A 20,220-nucleotide genomic window follows, 5' to 3' on the forward strand; every position below is an offset into this window, starting at 1 on the left:
GACCCCATTTACCTGCTGCTGACCCTCTTCCCCCCTCTCCTTGACCCCATTTACCTGCTGCTGACCCTCTTCCCCTCACTCTGACCCCAGTTATCTGCTGCTGACCCTCTTCTCCCTCTCCCTGGCCCCATTTACCTGCTGCTGACATTCTTCCCCCCTCTCTGGCCCCATTTACCTGCTGCTGACCCTCTTTCCCCCTCTCTTTTACCCTATTTACCTGCTGCTGCCCCTCTTTCCCCCTCTCTTTTACACCATTATCCTGCTGCTGACACTCTTCCCCCCTCTCTGACCCCATTTATCCGCTGTTGACCCTCTTCCCCCTCTCTCTGACCCCATTTACCTGCTGCTGACACTCTTCCCCTTCGCTGACCCCATTTACCTGCTGCTGGCCCTCTTTCCCCCTCTCTTTTTCCCCATTTACCTGCTGCTGACCCTCTTTCCCCCTCTCTTTTACCCCATTTACCTGCTGCTGACCCTCTTTCCCCCTCTCTTTGACCCCATTTACCAGCTGTTGACCCTCTTTCCCACTCTCCCTAATCCCATTTCCCTGTCATGACCCTCAGTCCCCCTCTGGCTGACCCCATTATCCTCTCTCTGACCTCCCATTCTCTAGTCTCCCCATTCTCCGACTGCCATTGCCGCTCACTTTACACGAGGCCTCAATCTCCCCCGCCAACCACATTCTCCAATCTTCCTTTCTTCCCCTGACTCCCGAGGCCCTCACTGATTATATATCGGCCTTGGAGTGGATGGAATGCAGAATCACCTGAAATTTACATGAGCTAAAAGGGTTAAATTACGAGGACGTGTTGCAAAATATTGCTTCCATTCCCTTGAGTAAAGGAGATTGAGTGCTGACCTGTAAGTGGTGCTTAAAATGTCTAACGATTCAGTAAGTAGATGCCGGGAAACAATTCCGTCTGGTGCAGGAATCATGGACAAGGGGACATATTGTCGAACTCGCTACCACAATCATTATTTGAGTCGAGTTGCACAGATGTATTTAAGGGGAAGCTAGATAAACACAGGAGGGTGAAATGACTAGAAGGCCATGGTGATGGGGTGAGAGGAGACTGGTAGAGCAGAATCACCAGCATAGACCAGTTGGGCCGAATGTCCTGTTTCTCTGCTGTTTATTTTATGTAATTCTGTGCAATAAGCTTAACATTAGATTTATGTCATTCAGGAGCGAAATCAAGATGGACCGTGTCACATGATGGCTGGTGGGAATTTGAAACTCTAACCCACAAAAAGCTGCGAATGCTCGGGATTATTTGTAGCTTTCATGCTGTGATCGATACATTGTTGTAAGGTGAGGATAAGAAGCAATAAGTAGCAAAGCCGGGGAAACGGAGCTGAGCTGCAGATCAGCCATGATCAAATTGAATGGCGGAGCAGGCCCGAGACGCTGAATGACCGACTCCTGGTCTGAATGCACCTGTGTTCCACGGCCTGACCTTCGATAATATCACTGGAAAGATCAAAGTGGAACTACTGGGAATGGGATAATAATAGAAAATAATGAACTGAGCAGAAACTCGAAACCCCACCGCAGCCCACAGAATCCTGGGGGATGGAGATTTCCACAGAGATCCTGCTCCAAATGTGGCCCAACCTATTGCAATATTGTACAGTACCCTATAACTGGGTTAGCCCTCTTAAAACTGAAAGGGTTCTGCTTTCACATCACCTGTAACCTTTATAGAATGTGGATTTCAGTGAAACCGAGGATTTTTTGAGCCCCTGTCCATGGTTACATTTTCTACCTGAGATTTTACATTTAATTTATTCCAGGTGTTGGTGCAAAGCCCAACCTCTTCCCGTCCTAAAGACATAAATTCCTCACTCAATTGCCAGCCTAAACTCCCACATTGATAGGGCTGAGTTTGGAGGGCCGGGGGCGGTGTAAACACTGAAAGATGTTTGAGAATTGGGGGAATTCAGTTGGTGCATCGACAGGACTGAGCCGTGTGACGTCACAGAGGGGAGCCTGAAGCTGCTTCTGTTGAAGGTGTTGCAGCGATGCGGTCAGAGCCCGGCTTTCAGTACATTGACAGAGAGAAATGTGAGCAAAATATCATTCCAATCTTTGGGCGGTTTCATTTCAAAACACTTGTAATATCAATTTGTATCTAATTAGTGCAACACAAACATGACAGTGTAGGGAGTTGACGCACTGCCCAAATGACTGGAAGTAATGTCAATACTCCTGATGCTTCCTGATCCCACGGGAATTGTCCCTCAATTATAAATGGTTTTATCTTAATCTCTCATCGCACAGATTCATTTGAGCCCTGTGTCCAGTGCCAAGAGTCACCATCACTTCTCAGACAGAATGAGAGTTCCGTTCACCACGTTTCCATTTACCATCTTACCGCCAATTTTACAGGCAGTAATGATTTACTATCCGATTATAGCAGCCATTGGAATCCCCGGTAAGTGATTATCTTCCATTACTAAAGTTGTGAATCAGGGTTAACTCTGTTTCTGCTCCTATCTCGGTAAGTGTCCTTTTCTCACTGTTTTTCACAAGTCAATTGAAAGGCAGAAATTCAGTGACTGTATTTCCCGCTGTATCTCGTTCATTGACTGATAATTTTTTGCAATTTTAAGTTTCTTTAAACCCCATAAAAACTGCAGATTATTTTCTGCATTTAATGTCTTTCCAATGATTCCATTTAACTGAGACCTCGTGCAATGTGTGATTCCATGGAATATTTTAATTCCATTGATTCCATGCCCGGCCAGATTTTCTCTCCTCCACTTTTTCCGGCTACATTCGTTAATATCTGACAAGGACAATATCTGACTGAACATTCACTGTGTTGTAAAATGCTGCAGTTTCTCCCCCTCTGACTCCCACTGGGGATCGATCGACTGTTGGCCGCTCCTGGATATATACCTGGGAATCCTGACAGTCAGGACTGGGATTTGTTCAGTCTCATTAATCAGAATCTTCCCGCTCTTCTCGGTCTGTTTCCAGCAAAGTGCTGGATATTGTTCCTGCTGATCACAATCCATGCCGAGGCTGGGTTTGTGCTCCATGCAGAGACACAGACTCTCCCCCTGATCTTCTCCCCTGACCGGTCACCAGCCTGTTCTCAGACTCCTCTTCACCCACCGGGCGGGCACTGTGCTGCCTTCAGCCGGTGGGGAGCAGCTCATTCCTGTCACATCCCTTCCAGAAGCTCAGACCGGGAATCCAATGCACTGAGAGTGCGTTTGAAACAAAGCAGCGGCGCTCTGTGAAACTCTCCTGGGTTTGTCCCCATTTGAAAAATCCGTTTCAGCTTCCATCACCCGCATTTTACCCAGAGCGCCGATCAGAATCCGGGTTCTGGTCCCTTTATACAAACCGGACACTTTTATTGTTCAGATCATACACTTGCATGTTGATATAACACCGGCTGAACTCTCAGCCAACCTGTCCACCCGGTCAAACTGCTGCTCGCTACCAAGTTATATTTAGTTCCCTTCTGATCCTTAAAGTTAGAAGATATTTGTAAAGACAGTTAACCAGCCTGTCCCGATATCCCTTCATCACCTCTTCCTCCATCCACCTATCCACTCTACTCTGAAAATGAGCATAGCTTCTGCCTCAACCACTAACCCTGGAACTGAACTCCACCGCCTCCCAACTCTCTTTGTAAAGAAGTTTCTCCCACTCCCTTTTCCAATGTTACGAATGTCTTCTGTTCAATCTTGTATCTATGACGCCTCGTTCTTGACCCCATCATTTGCTGGAATCAGTCTGTTTCTATCTACCTTCTCCCATCCTTGCAACATTTTAAACACTTTGATCATATCGCCCTGTAATCTGTGTCTGTGTTACATTCCTCTAGCTCAGATTCATAGTTTAGTGTGACTGAGCCCTGGGTATGAAACCGGTGTATTTTAACTCCTACATTACAAGGAATCAAATTCTCCCCTTCAGCTGGGAAACTGAAATCTCACATTCAGTGGAATGAGTTCCCAATACCCGCTGCTACTAAAAGTTCCAGGTTACTTTTTGAACAAATGTGATCGGCATCAAACTCTAATATTTCTACTATTGGTTTTAAAACTCTGCCAGGTCTGTTTAAAGATGTTACTCAGTAAGGACATAGTGAAGTGAGTTGTCTCACTGTCCCACTGACTCGCACAAATCTCAGGAACAATGCAGCCTAATGCTCCCATTGGAAGCTTCGCTCCTGTATTAATAAGTCTTTCTCTGACTATTACAGCTCACAGGGTCCATTGCGGCTCGGTGTCCTGCACCAAGAGTCCCCATCATTTCTCAGAGATAAATAAAGTGGAATGTATTGTATATCTGTTTGCCATGTTCCCGTTCTACAAGCGGTATTTGGTGTTCCCGCTAACTGATTCTGAACTTACTGACTTTGTGAATCAGGGTTTATGTGTGTCACTGGTCTTTGTACATGTCCGATATCTTTTCTATTCCTTCTGAAGAATTTGGTTTGCTTTTTCCAAATCAATGTCAGAATTTAATTGAATATGACATCCTCCCTGTCCGCCATCTTCCTTGAGTGATATGTTCATTGAGATCATAATGCACTTATGTCCAACAAAAGCTCCTATTGTTATCTTCATTCAATGTCCTGTCAGCGGGTGTAATTTTTACTGTAAATATCGTCAGCACACGATGCAATAGAATGTTGATCCCCATATTCTCAAGTTGTAATACAGTGTCAGTTATTTCCCTGCTTCAGAAAAGGTTTCACACAGAAATTATTAACAAAAGTGAGATTGCACAGTATTGGAGGTAACCTTGTGAGACGGGTCAGTAGTTGCTTGCGAGGAAGGAGACAAAAAGTAGGGATAAATGTTGATGGGATTTTGGGTTTTTTCACAAGGGTGTTTAAATTCGAAAGTGAGCAAGTGATGCTTCAGTTATATCGAACCTTGGTCAGACCCCATCTGGAGCACGAGGTTCAGTTTTGGGCACCGCATCGCAGGAAACATGTATTCGTCTTGGAGGGAGTTCAGCGCAGGTTCACCTGAATTACACCGGGGCTTAAAGGGTTAAATTGTGAGGACAGATTGCATAAACTTAGTTTGTATTCCTTGTGTTTAGAATGTTGAGGGGTGTTATATTCGAGTTATTTAAAATGATAAAGAGATTCGATAATGTAGATGCAGAGAAACTGTTTCCTTGGTGGAGATTGGAGGACGAGGGGACATGGTCTTAAAATGAGAGTTATGCCATTTAGGAGGGAAATCAGGAAACACTTTGTTACACAAAGGGCAGTGGAGATCTGGAGCTCGTTTTCCCAAAAGCCTGTCAATGCTCGGTCAATTGAAATTTTAAGGCTGTGATGGATATAACTTTTTATGGTATGAGTATCAAGGGATATGGAACCAAGACAGGTAAATGGAGTTAAGGTGCAGATCAGCCAGGATCTAATGTGATGTCGGAAAAGGCTTGTGGGGCTGAATAACCTCCTCCTGTGTCCCTGTGTAACTGTGCATCAAGCTCCCAAGTCATCAGCATTTCTGCAATGGGAGTTCCATTAATCGCGTGTCCATTTTCAGTGTAACTGGGATAAGTGATTTCTGAAGTTATACTTGCCGCCCGTGGAGTTCCCGGGGAGCCATTGTAACCGGTTATTGATTGTATAAGTCCGTGTCTCTTTGTATTACTGCTCTCCTTGCGGGTCTGCTCAGTTGCTGTGTTTGTCCGGAGGTGATTATTCTACAGATTACGGGTCAGTTTCAGAAATTCTGGGAATATCACGCCCTAACTGTCCTCCCTCTTCCTTTTGCGATATGCTTATTGATATGATAATGTTCCGTGCTTTAATGGTTATATTCGGGACATTGCACAGAGAGTGAGCCCGGAGACTGAAGGAACGGAGAGCTGGGGAAATAGAAACATTACAGCACAGCAGTAAAGATATTTTTATTTTTAACTGACGACATTGGTGGTTGGATTCACAGAGTGGTGGATATTCTTTTCTTCATATTCCGTCATTGCACTTGGAAATAGAAACAAGTGTAATTGACGGCAATCGTTGTGTAACCAAATCATTTGTTATTTAAGTGTCACCACTGTTTAAATTGTGACTCTAAGTAAGGCGGGACTATAATTAATAAACCATTGAAACACTGATCCAATTGTTGAATCAATTAATGGTTTAGTGCATGATAAATGTGGCGAATAATTTTAGCAATTTTGTATAATGCTGCATGTTTTAGATAAATAAATTACTGAAATGGTTTGACTCATTACAAAATATTGGTAACATTGGGAAAAAATTATCCCATCACATTTGGTGCATAGTAACTGTGTCCAAACCTTAGAAGTGCCGCCCGAACAGCCCTGTGGGAGCAACTTCACCACATGGACTGCAGCAGTTCAAGCAGAAGGTCCACCTCAACCTGCTCAGAGTCACTGGACAGCACCTCATATCTCTTATCTCTGATTCGGGGGCAGTACCTTTACAATATATTTCTGTATCCATGGAGATCCCCCCAGCTGCTTAGCTATTTAAAAATTATACACTCCTAAAATCATGTCATATCATTTCCACCTAAGTGTCTCTTGGCTAAAGTCGGTTCTGCAGGAAGACAGTGAATTATTTCTACTTCACCTACCTTATTTTGCAAAGGCTGTTCCTTCTGCACAGAGTTGTCTCTGATATATATAGTTCTCGTTTTTCTCTCTCTCTGTCTCTGTCTCTCAATCTCAATTTTTCTTTTTCCCTCTCTCTCCCTCTCCCTTTCACTGACTCTCTCTTTTAGTCTCTCCCTATCTCGTTCTATCCGTCTCTCATTCTCTCTCTCTCCCACACACACTTTCTCTCTCTTATTCTGTACCAATTAACCCATGACGCTTCTTTCCATGTCAAGCTGACAACCTGCCATACGACACATTATCCTGAGTGAAACTCTGATATTGTTGATTGTTTATTCCGGATGCTCAGTTGTATATATTTCCCATATCTGCTAGGATGTAATTTTGGAAAATCTTACAGACCAGGGTGACAGGTTCTCAATATTTCTCATGTGTCAGATTAATTTTACAGATGGATTCGTCCAATTCAGAGGTACAACCTTCCCACTAAAACTTTCTGAAGCTGAATCTCGGCAGGTACTTTGTTGTCATGGGTTGGACAGCAGCCGCTATTGTCACTTGCACTGGTCTTTGCTGTAAGCCTCGGATCGCCGCCATCACCTCCCTCTGAAGTTTCATCCATTATCAGAGGTGACAAAAGCGAGGTCGGGAGTGTGCTCCGTCTTACATCATGTGCTTTGGAAGGTTCAATTATTCCTGGGATCACAGAACAAGGTCATCTTCTTTGTTGCTGCTCACACCTGACCTACTCCCCCTTGCGGTGATTGTTGGAGTTTGCCCACATGATGTTGAACTGTTCAAGGCACCGATGTCAGGACCTGGGGTTTCCAGCGAGGGGGAGTCGGTTGATCAGGTGAACTGTCCATCTGACTTTTTCCTGTTCTAACGAAGGGTCATCGACCTGAGATGTTAACTGTGTTTCTCCCTCTACAGATGCTGCCTGACCTGCTGAGTATTTCCAGCATTTTCTGTTTTAATTTCAGATTTCCAGCATCCGCAGTATTTTGCTTTTGTTGAAATGTCCATCTGGTGGTTTGTAAACAGAAACTGGTCGAGTTGACCCACAACAAGTCGCTTTGTAACATGGTGTTTGACATTTGTCTTTTCAACAGTTTGTAGTCATTCCCCCCAGTCTGAGAATCCAACCTGACAAATACGAGGATGCTCTGACCTCCGCCTGGTATCTGCGCCCCTCTCCTGGCCACGGATCCAAACCCCGCCGATGTTCTCACCATCGGTGCTCCCCGTTTAGCATTTACCGCATTTCGGGCCGGCTTCATTCTCACTGCTCCTCACCCATCATTTATCTCCCAATTTATAACTGACCATTCAGTACTTATTTTCAATCACTTTTCTTTCGTTTTGTTTTCATTTGTTCTTCCGTCACTGAACTGCTACTTGTTGCTATTAATTATAACTCATTATCTGGCTGTCCATTTGCTCATACAATTTAAGTTCCGGTAATTTACTCGGAACTCGTCAGGATTCCTTGCACCTCTGAGGAAGCTGCGATGGTGGAAGAGGAGCAGCTCTGAGGAAATTCCCAGAGAATCCATGTTGTTCATGTTTTAATCTTTGCTGATGGCGTTTATTTTCACTTATTTACTCCAGACTCTCTTATACTGAACATTGCAATTTTATGTTAAAATTGTTTTCAACTGCCCAATCCTGGCAGCGGTAACGAGTTCAGTTCCCACCCCCAGATCCTGCAGTAAAGTACATTTCACATCAAATACTGTGAAACTGGCTCCCTTGCTGTAACCTGAAGGCTGATTCCCTGTTTCTGTCTGTTTCCCATTTACAGCGAACGTGATGACGATTGTGATCCTGTCCCGGGGAAAGTGCGGTCTCTCCAGGTGTATCACCCGCTACCTGGTGGCCATGGCGACGGCGGATCTACTGGTCATTATCACTGATGTGATACTGGTTCGGATTAATGATTATTATTTCCCAACTACCTTCCTGTTCCTCACACCTGTGTGTTCTTTCAACTTCGCCCTGGCTCATGCAGTCACAGATATTTCTGTCTGGTTAACAGTCGCTTTCACTTTTGATCGTTTTGTTACCATTTGTTGCCAGAAGCTGAGGACTAAATATTGCACCGAGAAAACTGCAGCCATGGTTATAGGAACCGTGTGTCTGCTGTTCTGTTTGAAAAACATTCCCTGGTACTTTATATTTGAACACTCCTATACAATCGACAACGTGCCCTGGGGCTGTGATCCAAAACTAGAGTATTACACTGTAACTGCGTGGGTAGTATTTAGCTGGATTGATCGCTGTTTCACCCCACTGCTCCCAATATTCCTGATGCTGCTGCTCAATGCTCTGACCGTAGGACACATTTTGGCGGCCAGTAGAGTCCGCAGGAGGCTGAGGAGCAGCAAGAATGATGCGAATCACAATGATCCGGAGATGGAGAACCGAAGGAAATCCATTATTCTACTCTTCGCTATATCCGGAAACTTCATACTGCTCTGGATGACATACGTGATATTTTTCTTATTAATGCGAATTACAAACCATTATTATCATATAGGTTTCAATGACCCAATGATTATCGCAGATTATACCAGCTATATGCTCCTGCTATTGAGCTGCTGCACAAACACGTGTATTTATGCAGTAACACAGACTAAATTCAGAGAGGAGCTGAAGATTGGGATGAAATATCCACTGAGAATAATATTTAAATTAGTTAAGCAACGAAAAGATCGGAGGAATTCCCAGCATTAGACCTGCATTGCATCTCATATCCCATCCTGAGTTCTTTCCATCTTTTACCGGAACCCCAACAGGCTCCATCTCTGCCCCAGGCTTCTCCAGATATAACGCTGGCCTCTATCTGACAAGGCCCGCGTGTTCCCATGTAAGAGTCAGTGAGCAAGGTAGAAGAGGTGGATGGTAAGGTTATAAAAGCGGTAGGGGTTTAATTGGATTAAATCAAACTCTGGACACAAAGAAATACAAGACCCAGCATTGAGGTTTAGGCTGATGTGAGAATGGGATGTTGATTGCTGGATGAGCGTCAGAACACGTGGGTTACACCAGTTGAGTGTGAAAGGAGAATAAGCCCGTCTGTAATTAATATCTAAATAATATAAGGACATGAACAATAACTGTGGTGGCTTATGTGTGTGGATTACCTGGAGAACAATAAACAGATCATTAAAACAATCAGCCTGTGCTGTCTTTGGACTTTTACTTTCTCCAGCTCATGCACAGCTCCTCCATCACCGGCGGGACTGTGGGATTTATTGGAACTAAAGCGATGTTGTTTCCTATAGTGAGACTCCTGGACTTGTGCCGATGAACAGTGGTGAACTCCGTTCCCAGCCACTGACTCCATCCCTCTCCCTAACATCTGTCTGCGGCTGACCCGCACTGTTCACAACCTTGGAGTCATATTTGACCCTGGAATGAGCTTCCGAGTATCCGCAGCATAATGAAGACCGCCTATTTCCACCTCAGTAACATCGCCCATCTCCACCCTTGCCTCAGCTCATCCACTGCTGAAACTCTCACCCATGCCTTTGTTACCTCTAGACTTCACTATTCCATCGCACACCTAGCTGGCCTTCCACATTCCACACTATGTAAACTTGAGGTTATCCAAAATTCAGCTGCCTGTGTCCTTACTCGCACCAAGTCCCGTTCACCAATCACCCCTGTGCTCGTTGACCTACTTTGGCTCCGGCTTAAAGCCTCGATTTCAAAATTCCTGTCATAATATTCAAATCCCACCATGGCATCGCCTCTTCCTATCTCTGTAAACTCCTCCAGCCCCACAACCCCCCGAGTTATCTGCGCTCCTCTAATTCTGCCCTCGAGCATCCCTGATTATAATCATTCAACCATTGGTGGCCGTGCCTTCTGTTGCCTCGGCCCTAAGCTCTGGAATTCCCTCCCTAACCCTCTCCGCCTCTCTACCTCTCTTTCCTCCATTAAGACACTCCTTAAAACCTACCTCTATGACCAAGTGTTTGTTCACCTGCCCGAATTTCTCCTTATGCATCTCTGTGTCGTTTTTGTTTTTTTATGCACCTGCGCAGTGCCTTGTGACGATTTACTACTTTAAAGGTGCTATGTAAATAAAAGTTGTTGTTATTGTTGTTGCTTCCAGCATCGAGTTCCCCTGCACTTGTGTCTATGAACAAGGATGCTTCCAATAGTGAGACCCATGTCCCTGTGTCTATAAGCAGTGGCTATGAACGGTGGCATAGTGGTTAGCACTGTTGCCTCACAGCGCCAGGGACCTGGGTTCAAATCCGGCCTCGGGTGACTGTGCAAACTCCACACAGACATTCTCCCCGTGTTTGCATGGGTTTTCTCCGGGTGCTCCGGTTTCCTCCCACAGTCCAAAGATGTGCGGGTTAGGTTGATTGGCCATGATAAAAAATTGGCCCTTAGTGTTAGGGGGGGAATTAAATACGTGGGGTTACAGGGATAGCGCTTGGGTGGGATGGCTGTCGGTGTAGGGACCGGGTGCTAGGGTTTGGATGATCAGCCATGATCTCGTTGAATGGCGGAGCAGGCTCGAAGGGCCGAATGGCCTACTCTTGCTCCTATCTTCTATGTTTCCAGTAGTGAGTCCCCTATCCCGGTGTCTATGAACAGCGGTGTTTCCAGTAGTGAGTCCCCTGTCCCGGTGTCTATGAACAGTGGTGTTTCCAGTAGTGAGTCCCCTGTCCCTGTGTCTATGAACAGTGGTGCTTCCAGTAGTGAGTCCCCTGTAAGAGCCATAAAAGCTTAAGAAAATACTTTAAAATAGTGGCTAAATGGCATAATACAGTTAATTTACCTGACCGACTTATTGTATTAAGAAACCCCCTATTTTCTTGCTCCAGTCATATAGTCCGACACCCCCTTCATTCTTGCCACAATGGAATAGTCCCTAAGCCACACATGGGTGCAGCCATTTTACAGTTTAAACTGCACGTGGTGAAAGAGGCAGAAGCTGTGAGGTTTGGAGCAGTACAGTTTTTGACCGTGTTCGTTTATACGTGTTTGCTTTGTAGTTCCGTTTGTTAAGTGTTATAGTAAACAGTTTAAAAGACAAAGCTACGTTTGGGAACGTTTTATTTCGACACGCGTCTACTCATTGTTAAAGGCCCCACAGCTCAGTGGCCTGCCTGTTTGGAAACTAAGAAGCGCCACTACATTAGTCAAAAACTTGCTCCCTAAGAAGGAAGGGACGGAATCGTCGGCGAACGTGTTCATGAATGGTCACGGAGCCAGACGACAATATAAGAACGCGAAGGTACAGTGACTGCTACTTGCTTTGTTCATTCTATTGAGAAGCTAAATAAGAGCTGCGGGTAAAATGGCCGAGGCCTTGCGGAGCCAGGAGCTTCCCTCAGCCAGAAGGATTGCTAGCCAAAAGAGGGAAATAAAGCTCACCCCAAAGGCAATGGAAGAGAAGTTACATAGAAGCATAGGTGCAAGGAAGGCTAAATTAGCTCAGATAACTGGAAAAATGAAGATAATTGATCGCCTCATGGAAGATAATGCTAATATTAAGAAAGCTGAAGACATAATGTATTACGATTTCTCCAAGCTGCATGAAGAGTTTAATGTACTCAATGAAGATGTATTAGCACTTCTGTCTGAAGAAGAGGGAAACGATGATCAGCACAACTGGTTTGATCTTAAATCAACCAGCATTAAGGACTATATCAAGGCCACGGAACAGTGGATTTTAAAGATTCGACAAGATGCTGATACAGCAGAGAAAGATAAAGTTGACGATGAAGTCGGACCAGACGATAGCACTTCAGAGACTTCCGCCAGACCGAGCAAAAATCGAAAAGAAGGTAGCTCTGTTTCTGGACGCAGGTCAGTCGCTTCCACCACAAGCTCGTCGCGACGCATGAGAGCGGAGGCTGAACGGGCGGCGCTGATGGCGCGCGCAGCATCTTTAGCGGAGAAGCAAGCTCTTGAATGGGAAGAGGCCCAACTGCAGGTCCAAGAGGCCCAACTGCAGGCCCAACAGGCCCAACTGCAGGCCCAAGTGCAGGCCCAACGGGCCCAGGTGCAGGCAAAGAAAGAACAGCTGGAGATAAAAACAGCTATCGAGGTCTCACACGCCAGGTTGAGTGCGTACGAAGATTATGAAGGCTCACGGGATGGCGGGAGCCACTGCCAGTCAACGTTGTCACATAGAGTTGGATCCAGGGCACCTTCAAGAGTTACAACAGAGCCCGAAGGCAATCCCCTGGCATTACAGCGTGGAAGAGTGGCCTCTCCACTAACAGGAGCACGTGATGCTACCCCAGACATCAGACGGTCTAGACTAGACCCTGCTGATGACCACCAGAGGCCTGAAGACACAGGGAGAAGCCTATACCGAGTGATGCAACGTCAGAACGAAATTACAGAGATGCTTGTAAAACAACAGAATCTGTTTCGACTCCCTCAAAGAGACATACCAGTGTTCCAAGGCGACCCACTCAAGTATAAGCCCTTCATCAGATCCTTTGAACAAGCCATTGACTCCAAAACAGAGAGCAGCAGTGACAAGTTGTACTACCTGGGACAGTACACCAGTGGTAAACCACAAGACCTGGTCAGAAGCTGTGAACACATGAGACCGGACCGGGGATACATAGAAGCCAGGAAGTTGCTGCAGGAGCACTATGGTAACGAGCTGAAGATAGCCACTGCATATATTGAAAAGGCTACCAAGTGGCCACAGATCAGATCGGAGGACGGAGAGGCATTGAACGCATACGTTCTTTTCCTCATAGGATGTCGCAACACCATGGAGGATGTTGAATTCATGGAAGAGATGGACAATCCTACGACTATGAGAATCATCATCTCTAAGCTTCCTTACAGGATGAGAGAACAATGGAGAAGAACAGCCTTTGAGATAATGGAGAGACGGAAAAGTAGAGCCAGGTTTGCAGACTTAGTGAATTTCATTGACAAACAGGCTAAAATTGCTAGGGACCCATTGTTTGGAAACATCCAGGATGTCAGCCCGACTACTGATGGAAGAGTGAAAGCCAAGCCTGTTGAATCAAAGACTCTCAGGAAAGGTGGTTCCAGGGGAAGCAGCTTTGCAACTATCGTCACTCAGGCCGAGGAAGAAAGGCCCCAGAACTCCTCTACCAAAAGGAGCAGCACAGGGACGTCTGCTGATGCCTTTCAGAAGCCATGCCTATTCTGCCAGAAGAATCATACATTGGATTTCTGCAGCGACATCAAAGCACAGCCACATAAGGACAGAATCGAATTCCTGAAGTGCAACGGCCTATGTTTTGGATGTCTCTCTCAGGGGCACCTGAGTAGAAACTGTAAGCAAAGAACAACATGCAGAGAGTGCACTCGGAAACATCCAAGTCTGCTGCATATCCATAAAGAAGAACAAGTCCCTAAGAAGAGTGAAGAAAACAATACCGACGAGACGGTTGTTTCAAGTGCTCTGGTGTCGCTAGAACCAGAGACTTGCGGACTTACTGGGGCCGGTGACAGTGATTGTATTCTTGCCATCGTACCAGTAAGGATCAAGTCTAAGAGGAGTGAGAAGGTTGTGGAGACTTACGCCTTCATGGATCCAGGTAGTTCAGCAACGTTCTGCACAGAATCACTCATGCTACAGCTGAACGTTAGAGGCAGAAGAACAGCAATTCTATTACGCACCATGGGTCATGAGAAGGCAATGCAAAGTTATATCCTGTCAGAGCTAGAAGTGTGTGGACTTGAAGAGAAGGACTTCATAGACCTGCCTAATGTTTTCACACAGAGGGAGATTCCTGTTAGAATAGGGAACCTAGCCCTGCAGAAGGATGTGGATGGATGGCCTTACCTAGAAAAGGTGCGTCTTCCATACATTGAAGCAGAAATTGGCCTATTAATTGGAACCAATGCCTACAAAACTATGGAGCCATGGCAGGTGATAAACAGCAAGGATGACGGACCCTACGCCGTCAGGACAGCCCTTGGATGGGTAGTCAATGGACTGGTAAGGAGAGATGATGGCAACAAGTCGAACAAGGAGGAACGACAAAATGTCACAGTTAATCGCATCTCTATCGCAAGCATTGAAGAGCTGTTGATACAACAGTTCAACGCAGACTTCTCAGAACGCAGCTGTGAGGAAAAGACAGAGATGTCACAAGAAGACCATCAGTTCAGGGATTTGATGACAAGGTCTACACAGTTCATTGATGGCCACTACCACATTGGTTTGCCACTGAGAAGACAGACCGCGAAGATGCCAAACAATCACTGCATAGCAGAGCAACGCACCATCAGTCTAAAGAGAAAGCTGAACAAGAACCCTGACTTTCACGAAGACTACAAAGACTTCATGAGAAACATCATAGCGAAAGGCTATGCGGTAAAAGTGCCCGAAGAACAGTTGAACAGAGACGATGGAAGGGTCTGGTGCATTCCTCATCACGGGGTGTATCACCCAAAGAAGAAAAAGATCCGTGTAGTGTTTGACTGCGCCGCCTCATTCAGAGGAACTTCACTGAATGACCAGCTGCTTCAAGGTCCTGATCTTACTAATACCCTCATTGGCGCCTTGACTAGGTTTAGACAAGAGCTCGTTGCCATGATGGCAGACATAGAATCAATGTTCTACCAAGTCAGAATCCCTGATGAAGATGCTGATCTTCTGCGTTTCCTTTGGTGGCCAGATGGCGACGTTAGTCAAGCGATGGTGGAATGTAGAATGGCCGTACACTTGTTTGGAGCCACATCATCTCCCAGCTGTGCAAGCTACGCTCTCAGAAAAACTGCAGAAGATGGCAAAGGTAAAGCACCATCAGAGGCTGTGGAGACAATCTTCAGAAACCTTTATGTCGATGACTGTCTGAAGTCCGTGTCAACAGAAGACGATGCCATCGCACTGTCAAGAGACCTTAGAACTCTGTGTTCGAATGGAGGATTCCATCTGACTAAGTGGATAAGCAACAGCAGAGCAGTTCTAGATTCTATCCCAGAAAAGGAAAGAGCCACTGAAGTCAAAGATCTGGACCTGAGCCACGATGTCCTTCCTATCGAGAGAGCTCTTGGTGTACAATGGTGCATCGAGTCAGACACGTTCAACTTCAGGATAATGGTGAACGAAAGACCATCCACAAGACGAGGGATTCTCTCCATGGTCAGTTCCATCTACGACCCTCTCGGATTCCTGGCACCACTCATTCTGCCGGTGAAGCTGATGCTACGAGAGCTGTGTAGAGACAAGAGAGGATGGGATGAAGATATCCAAGAAGGTCAAGCTCAGAGATGGCACAGATGGCTGACAGATTTGCAACAACTTTCTAGCTTCAACGTCAGTAGAAGCATCAAGCCCGCGAGTTTTGGAGTTACAAAGACGGCTCAACTACATCATTTCTCGGACGCCAGTGAGGACGGCTATGGCACGGCTACCTACCCCTTGCTGACAAATCAACAGGGCCAGAAACATTGTGCCTTCCTCATGGGAAAATCCAGGGTGGCTCCGCTGAAGCAGGTCACCATCCCGAGACTGGAATTGACGGCAGCGGTTGTTGCAGTTAAAGTCGACCAGGTGATGCATAAAGAGTTACAGCTCCCATTCAAAGAATCTGTGTCCTGGACGGATAGCACGACGGCGCTGAAGTAGATAGAGAATGAGAAGATATGCTTCGAGACCTTCGTAGCAAACAGAATCTCATCCATTAGAGAAGCTACACAACCATCTCAATGGAGGTATGTAAACACCTCATTAAACCCAGCAGATCAAGCCTCACGGGGATTGAAGGCTGAAAACTTCACGAGGAGCGAAACTTGGATACAAGGCCCAAGTTATCTGCTGGAAACAGAGAGATCATGGCCAGAAAGACCAGATATGCCAAGTCAGATTGCTGAAGACGACGTCGAAGTCAAGAGATCAGTCACAGTAAATCTCATAAATACGAAAGAGAACTTCGACACAGTGAAAAAGCTTGTTAACCATTTCTCAGGATGGCACCAGTTGAGGAAAGCAGTTGCATGGTTCCTAAGGTTGAAAGAGTTGCTGCTACACCGGAGCGGTAAGAGAAAAGAGTACCGAGCCACTATCAGTCAGTCTGAAAGTAACCCTGATAAGCAGAGAATGCTTCTACAGCAGTACATGCATCAGCACAAGACCACATTGGGCAAGAATTCACTGACCGTGGAGGATTTGGCCAAGGCTGAGAAGGAGATAGTTCGCTTCAGTCAAAGACAAAGATACCCAGAAGAAATCGAAGCTCTACAGCGAAATACTCCAATCAAGAAAGGCAGTCATATCTACAAGCTGGACCCTACACTGCAAGATGGAGTACTGAGGGTGGGAGGGAGACTAAACAAATCTGCTATGCCAGAGGAGGCCAAGCATCCTGCTATCCTTTCTAAGGACCTCCGGGTTGCTACTCTCATTCTTCAGCATATACACCAGAGTATTGGACACAGTGGGAGGAATCACGTGCTTGCGAAGCTAAGACAAAGATACTGGATTCCAGGAGCTAATTCCGTAATAAGAAAAATACTCTCTGAATGCATTGTTTGCAGACGGTTACACGCTAGAGCTGGGGAGCAGAAAATGGCAGACCTGCCTGAAGACCGTTTGTTACCAGACAAGCCCCCATTTACAAACGTAGGGGTGGACTATTTCGGGCCTTTCGAGGTAAAGCGAGGATGGAGCCTTGTCAAGAGATATGGTGTGCTTTTCACTTGTTTGACCATCAGAGCAGTTCATATTGAGGTGGCACACACGCTTGACACTGATTCCTGTATTAACGCCTTGCGGCGCTTTGTCTGTAGAAGAGGACAGGTGTCCATTACGCGTTGTGATAATGGCACCAATTTCGTCGGAGCGGAGAGAGAACTACGGGAAGCGATTGAAGGTTGGAATCAGCTTAAAATACAGGAAGCCATGATGCAAACAGGAATTAAGTGGATCTTCAATCCTCCGGCTGCATCCCACCACGGAGGTGTCTGGGAAAGACAGATACGCACCGTAAGAAAACTATTCAGTTCTGTACTGAAGCAGCAAGCGCTTGACGACGAGGGACTCCAAACCGTTCTGTGCGAGGTCGAAGCCATCATTAATGACCGACCGATAACTAAGACATCAGATGATCCCAATGACCTCGAAGCCCTGACTCCGAACCACCTGTTGTTGTTGAAAACACAGCCAGCCATGCCCCCGGGAGTCTTCAAAAAGGAAGATTTGTATGCCCGTCGGAAGTGGAGGCAAGTTCAGTATATATCAGACCTTTTTTGGACCAGATGGACAAGAGAATACTTACCTCTGCTACAGGAGCGTCAAAAATGGTCCAAAACAAAGAGGAACTTCATTGTCGGAGACATTGTCTTAATCGTGGATGATTCAGCCCCTAGAAATTCTTGGTTGATGGGAAAAATAATTAAGACCATGCCAGACTCCAGAGGCGTCGTTCGTCGTGTTTGTTTGCAAACCAAGTCCAGTACCCTGGAAAGACCGATCACAAAGCTCTGCCTGCTACAAGAAGTAGCGTGAAAGGTTCCTGAACGAAAAAAGTGGACATTTGTATTGTAAATATGTTGAACTCATTAGTTTATGACTCTTAAGAATGTTTGAGTAATTGATTTGCTTCATGTGCCTAGTCAATTAGGGGCCGGAATGTAAGAGCCATAAAAGCTTAAGAAAATACTTTAAAATAGTGGCTAAATGGCATAATAGTTAATTTACCTGACCGACTTATTGTATTAAGAAACCCCCTATTTTCTTGCTCCAGTAGTATAGTCCGACACCCCCTTCATTCTTGCCACAATGGAACAGTCCCTAAGCCACACATGGGTGCAGCCATTTTACAGTTTAAACTGCACGTGGTGAAAGAGGCAGAAGCTGTGAGGTTTGGAGCAGTACAGTTTTTGACCGTGTTCGTTTATACGTGTTTGCTTTGTAATTCCGTTTGTTAAGTGTTATAGTAAACAGTTTAAAAGACAAAGCTACGTTTGGGAACGTTTTATTTCGACACGCGTCTACTCGTTGTTAAAGGCCCCACAGCTCAGTGGCCTGCCTGTTTGGAAACTAAGAAGCGCCACGACATCCCCTGCCCCGGTGTCTATGAACAGCAGTGTTTCCAGCAGTAAGTCCCCAGTCCCGGTGTCTATGAACAGTGGTGTTTCCAGCAGTGTCCCCTGTCCCGGTGTCTATGAACAGTGGTGTTTCCAGTAGTGAGTCCCCTGTCCCGGTGTCTATGAACAGTGGTGTTTCCAGTAGTGAGTCCCCTGTCCCGGTGTCTATGGACAGTGGTGTTTCCAGTCGTGAGTCCTCTGTCCTGGTGTCTATGAACAGTGGTGTTTCCAGTAGTGAGTCCCCTGTCCCGGTGTCTATGAACAGTGGTGTTTCCAGTAGTGAGTCCCCTGTCCCGGTGTCTATGAACAGTAGTGTTTCCAGTAGTGAGTCCCCTGTCCTGGTGTCTATGAACAGTAGTGTTTCCAGTAGTGAGTCCCCTGTCCTGGTGTCTATGAACAGTGGTGTTTCCAGTAGTGAGTCCCCTGTCCTGGTGTCTATGAACAGTGGTGTTTCCAGTAGTGAGTCCCCTGTCCCGGTGTCTATGAACAGCGGTGTTTCCAGTAGTGAGCCCCCTGTCCCGGTGTCTGTGAACAGTGGTGTTTCCAGTAGTGAGTCCCATGTCCCTGTGTCTGTGAACAGTGGTGTTTCCAGTAGTGAGTCCCCTGTCCCGGTGTCTATGGACAGTGGTGTTTCCAGTAGTGAGTCCCATGTCCCTGTGTCTATGAACAGTGGTGTTTCCGGTAGTGAGTCCCCTGTCCCGGTGTCTATGAACAGTGGTGTTTCCAGTAGTGAGTCCCCTGTCCCTGTGTCTATGAACAGTGGTGTTTGCAGTAGTGAGTCCCCTGTCCCGGTGTCTATGAACAGTGGTGTTTCCAGTAGTGTGTCCCCTGTCCCGGTGTCTATGAACAGTGGTGTTTCCAGTAGGGAGTCCCCTGTCCCTGTGTCTATGAACAGTGGTGTTTCCAGTAGTGAGTCCCCTGTCCCGGTGTCTATGAACAGTTGTGTTTCCAGTAGTGAGTCCCCTGTCCCGGTGTCTATGGACAGTGGTGTTTCCAGTAGTGAGTCCCCTGTCCCGCTGTCTATGGACAGTGGTGTTTCCAGTAGTGAGTCCCCTGTCCCGGTGTCTGTGAACAGTGGTGTTTCCAGTAGTGAGTCCCCTGTCCCGGTGTCTATGAACAGTTGTGTTTCCAGTAGTGAGTCCCCTGTCCCGGTGTCTATGAACAGTGGTGTTTCCAGTAGTGAGTCCTCTGTCCCGATGTCTATGAACAGTGGTGTTTGCAGTAGTGAGTCCCCTGTCCCGGTGTCTATGGACAGTGGTGTTTCCAGTAGTGTGTCCCCTGTCCCGGTGTCTATGAACAGTGGTGTTTCCAGTAGTGAGTCCCCTGTCCCGGTGTCTATGAACAGTGGTGTTTCCAGTAGTGAGTCCCCTGTCCCGGTGTCTATGGACAGTGGTGTTTCCAGTAGTGAGTCCCCTGTCCCGGTGCCTTTGAACAGTGGTGTTTCCAGTAGTGAGTCCCCTGTCCCGGTGTCTATGAACAGTAGTGTTTCCAGTAGTGAGTCCCCTGTCCCGGTGTCTATGGACAGTGGTGTTTCCAGTAGTGAGTCCCCTGCCCCTGTGTCTATGAACAGTGGTGTTTCCAGTAGT

General features: G+C 46.3%; 1 protein-coding gene across 1 annotated transcript; it reads left to right on the forward strand.

Annotated features, from left to right (window-relative positions):
- Window positions 1–2,291: 2,291 nt before the first annotated feature.
- LOC147093678 (putative G protein-coupled receptor 139) lies at window positions 2,292–9,448 on the forward strand. Its single transcript, XM_085973911.1, has 2 exons — window positions 2,292–2,435; window positions 8,379–9,448. Exons 1-2 carry the CDS (start codon window positions 2,336–2,338, stop codon window positions 9,308–9,310), a joined length of 1,032 nt encoding a protein of 343 aa, XP_085830037.1. The 5' UTR covers window positions 2,292–2,335; the 3' UTR covers window positions 9,311–9,448.
- The last annotated feature ends 10,772 nt before the right edge of the window (window positions 9,449–20,220 follow it).

This window comes from Somniosus microcephalus, unplaced genomic scaffold (genome assembly GCF_052327205.1).
Source record: "Somniosus microcephalus isolate GS21.2 unplaced genomic scaffold, FLI_Smic_1.0 unresolved_chr1, whole genome shotgun sequence".
NCBI classification, from domain to species: domain Eukaryota; kingdom Metazoa; phylum Chordata; class Chondrichthyes; order Squaliformes; family Somniosidae; genus Somniosus; species Somniosus microcephalus.